This window comes from Otolemur garnettii, unplaced genomic scaffold, assembly GCF_000181295.1.
Source record: "Otolemur garnettii isolate 467f Iridium unplaced genomic scaffold, OtoGar3 scaffold00100, whole genome shotgun sequence".
Taxonomy (NCBI): domain Eukaryota; kingdom Metazoa; phylum Chordata; class Mammalia; order Primates; family Galagidae; genus Otolemur; species Otolemur garnettii.
The window spans coordinates 2919130-2923819 of record NW_003852495.1 but is presented as its reverse complement, the minus strand read 5'-3'; the positions used below and the strand labels follow the sequence as shown (position 1 = coordinate 2923819).

Below are 4690 nucleotides of genomic sequence, written 5' to 3'. Positions count from 1 at the left end.
GCCAGGCTAAGGCAGGAGGATTGCTTGAGCCCAGGAGTTTGAGGCTTCAGTGAGGTAGGATGATGCCATTGCACTGTAGTCTGGGTATAGAGGGATGGATTCGAACCCGCCACCTTAGGTATATGTGGCTGGTGCCTTAGCCACTTGAGCCACAGGCACCTAGCTGGACTATAGGCTCTTGCCACAACTAATGGCTCCTGCCATTAGCTCCTGGCTATTTTTTTCTATTTTTAGTAGAGAGAGGGGTCTCACTTATACTCAGGCTGGTCTCAAATTCCTGAGCTCTAGCAATCCTCCTGCCTATGCCTCCAAGAGTGCTAGGATTACAGGTGTGAGCCACCATGCATGGTCTATGATAGTTAATTATTAAGGTGCTCTAACCACAAAGCAATCTCACTGGCAACCAAAATAATCTTATTTAGAGGATTATTGTAATTCATTCTATAACATCCACATGGAAAAAGCAAATAAAATCGGCCTGGAAATACAAAGCAAGAAAAACTTTGAAATGATAGGTTTATATCTGTCTCAATGCTAAAAAAATACAAGAAGTATAAAAAAATCAATTGGAAGATTTTCCAATTGATCAAACTCTTTATTCCTGCAGAATAATGAATTGTTAATGAAAAATAAGCTGTCTTTAAAGATAAAAGTGAATAAGCAATTTCCTTGATAGGATATTAAATCCTTGAAAAGATTGGGTGAAAATGTAACATTTCAATGCAATATTCAATCCGATAAAGTTGAAATTTTCATTATTCTTTTCTCCCAGGGACTGTTATCTTGTGGAGCCTGGGCTTGCTTCGATGAGTTTAACAGAATTGATTTGGAGGTACTATCTGTGGTTGCTCAACAAATCCTTACTATCCAAAGAGGTAATGGGCTAGCCTGTCTTCACATTATGTAAAAATAAGAGAAATAGAAGAGGAACAAATGGCACAAGTCACATTTACATGTGGTTTTGCTAAGTCATTTCATTCCTGATTACTCACAGGTATTAATGCAGGTGCTGAGCTACTAGTATTTGAAGGAACTGAACTAAAACTTGACCCTACATGTGCTGTCTTCATCACAATGAACCCTGGGTACGCTGGGAGGTCAGAACTGCCAGATAATTTGAAGGTATGGAGAGAGCAATTATAACATCTATTTCTTTCCACAATTTACAAAGTTAATATAGGAAAAGAATGAATATGCTATCTTTGAATGTTACGGAGAATATGCTATCCTTGAATGTTATGGAAAATATTTGTTTTTAGTCGTTACTGTATTTTAGAAAACTATTTTAGGAAATAATTTTGAAGGCTTTTGAGTGTCTTTAGAAAGTAAATAGGCATATCAGGTACAATTTCCAAAATGTGTATTTTTAAAATAGTGCTAATTATAAAATATAGAAAATACTTAAAAATATTAATAAAAAGGTATCCATTCTACTACTTATTCCATGTATATTGTGTCCCACCTCCAATTCTAAATATTTTTTTACAGTGTTGGAATCAGATAATTGAGCATGCAAGTTTTTTTTTTAGTTAATATCATAACATGAGAATGTTCTCATTTTTATAATCATAATTCAAACTGTAAATAAATTTACAGAACCTTATCTTCCCGTTGGACATTTGCTTTTACTTACATTATAAATAATATCACAATGGGCAGTTTTTGCTAAAGTATTTTTCTCTAGTGTAAAGCATTTCTTTAGGTAGAGTCCCGGAACCAAGAGCAGTGTTGCAAAATTGTCTTCTCAGACAGGTTGAAACAATTTACATCCCATAACAATTCTCAGTTCTCTAATATTATTTGCAAAAATGAACAAAACATTTTCCTATTGCATTGACCAGATCTTCACTTTAAAAATTAACCTCTTTGATTATTAGTAAAACATGGCATTTCCCCATATCATTGTTAGCCATTTTATATTCTTTTCTGATGAACTGCGATTTATGGTATGTGCGTAGAAAATGATGTTGAAGAGCGATGCAGGGGTGACTGTGGATCCAGCCGTGTCTTCTAACTGAATCCTGCACTGCCACCTGTCACTTAGGCTGACAGCTTCTCTCACTGAATGAGCAATTTTTCTTTTCCACCAAAATGACTAATTGCTGACAAGTATTTTTGTATTTCCATTTTGTACAAAGCATTCTCCATTTCCATTTCATTTCATCTATATGTCAGATCAATAGTTTTAGTACTTCACCTTATGAAGGAAGGCATGATTAACAAGTGAAAACTGGAAAATCCTCATTTACCTAAGAAGCATTTTGCCACTTTTCATTGGGATTTTCTTTTGGAAAGCTTTTTTTTGTTGTTAACTTATATTATTCTTTTAGTCAGCAGGATCAGTATGAATAGAATATATAAATAATTGTAAAGGCAGGAAAAGCAAACACCGTGAGTAGCTTATCATAAAAAGCTAGAAACCATAGCTAGTAGAATCCCTTAGTGCCCTAGGCAGACTTTTTCAGTTTTATTTGCAGTACGTGTTGAAACAGTGGTAAAATATTCATCTGGTGGTTCTTGGGGTTATTTATTTTGTATGTATGTTAGACCAGAAGCTATTCTCAAATTTTCTAGCTTTTTTGTCCCTCCTATTGTGCAATCTTCTTAGTTAGGGCTGCTACAGGACATCTGTTTTTAAGTATATGTGGAAATACCTAACAAGTCTGAAATGAAAGAGTTATGTATTTCTAAACAGGAAAATTCTGATGGTTCCCAGAAATTATCATTACCCATCTTCAGAAGCATCCTTGAAACCTCTCTCTTCTTCACCCAGTCAGTCATCAGTTCCCTGGGTTCCTATTTCACAAAAGTCCTGTAATCCCTGCTGCACCTGTCTGGTCCCACCACCACACCTTGCTGCCACCCCACTTCCTCTTCTCCTGCGTGTCTTATTGGAACAGCTCGCTCACCACCAATCTCTTCCCTGCTGAAATTCATTATAATGAATTCCCCATTGTGGTGCTACCAGTGTTATCTATCAAAAGAATTCTAACCATATAATTTCCAGCATTAAAAAACTACTAGACTCCTTTTACCTATAGAATAAAATTCAAATTTCTTAGTACAATCCATGAAAGCCTTGGCATTAGTCCCCCCATTTCCCCGTATGTCTGTTACGCTGGGCCTCACAAACCTCTGAACATCTCAGGCCTTTCCACATGCTGTTTTCTCTATGAGTGTTTTGCTAAACCACCACTTTCCTGCCTGACAAATTCATACTTGCATCTTTTACTCTCACATAACAGCAGTGAACCACTGAATATACGTCTAGTTCAGATAGGACCTTCTGAGTGAAGTCCCAGGCCTGGCAGAGGTTATAGCTAAATCCTGCCATGTGCACATCCCTGGCTTCCTCCTGGACTCCCATGTTAGGTCTCTCTACTAATAACTCCCACGACGTAAGTAATTGATTCCATCTCTCCAGTTGTCATTCCCTTCTCTTTGGCTCTCTGGTTTATTCCCCATAAACCTCACCGTTGGAGCATTCTCACTCCGTCAGGAGGGATGCAGGGTTAAGACTTAAAATGGCTCCAGCTGGGCCCTTTTCTGTATCATGTACAGCTCATGCATCCTCTGACCCAAGTATTGTGGGCATTAGTCCTGCCTTTACAGGCTGCTTTTGCTTTCTCAGACAGGAGCCAGGCACTGATTCGTACTCCCCCAGTGTAGGGATGCCTACCAAGCTCTCATTGAACCTAGGGGTAGTGAGGGGGATTGCAGGGACTCACAGGATAGCTTTCATCCAAGGATCTATTTTTACAAATCCTCCTTTCTTCCTTACTCTCTCTAATATGTTGTGATCTATAAGTAGATGAGAAGGTTCAAGGGTTGAGCACATTTTGTGTGTAAAGTTTGCACAGTGGACAGATCACAAGGATTTTGGTAAGTGTTATGTATCATATCATACAGAAAGAGTTCTGTGTAGACATCCTGTTACTTTTAGACAAAACCCACATAATAGAGCAATTTCTTAAAAACATTTCCACTTTAGATAAGCTATATTTTAGATTGAAACTACTTTGAAGAATCAATACTGAATGATCATTTCAGACTAGTTAAGTGTTAGATGTCATGGTAAAATAGGCATGTCTTAGGTCTCCTAATGTCCCCAAACTAATTACCTGATACATAGGATAAAAAACACCCTCGTAGCTATTGAGGGGAAAAAGCAGATCCTTAATCTTCCATTTCAATCAGCTAAAATCAAGCTGATTCATGAGCAGATTAAAATGTTTATGAAATCTATTGCCAGTTCCTTAGAAACAAATGGTAAGAAATTATTGCTTGATTTTTTGGCATCAATATGTAGTTCCTTTTATTTTTTGAATTTCCTAATCTCTTACATTGTTTTGCCTTTTAAATCATTTTATTGACACATCATAATTGCATATATTTATGGGTACAGAGTGAGATTTTGACAGATGTATACAATGTGAAGTGATCATACCAGAGTAATTAGCATACCTACTTCCTCAAGTATTTATCATTTCTTTGTATTGGGAACATACAAAATCTTCTCTTTTAGCTATTTAAAAATATAGAATAAGTTATTGTTAACCATAGTCACCTGCCAGTGCTATAGAACACTGGGACTTTCTTGTGTAGCTGTACTTTTGTATCTGTTAGCCAACTTCTCCCTATTCACCCCTTTCTTTTTCCAGCCTCTACTTACCACTCTTTTCTTCTATGA

General features: G+C 36.9%; 1 protein-coding gene across 1 annotated transcript in view; it reads left to right on the top strand.

Moving 5' to 3' along the window:
* The window catches only part of DNAH7 (dynein axonemal heavy chain 7), a 272843-nt gene that overhangs the window by 109353 nt on the left and 158800 nt on the right, over positions 1-4690 (top strand). Inside the window, exons 25-26 of the mRNA XM_003796072.2 lie at positions 773-875; positions 995-1122. Of these exons, the coding sequence (XP_003796120.1) occupies positions 773-875; positions 995-1122 (231 nt within the window). The remainder of the gene's footprint in view (positions 1-772; positions 876-994; positions 1123-4690) is intronic.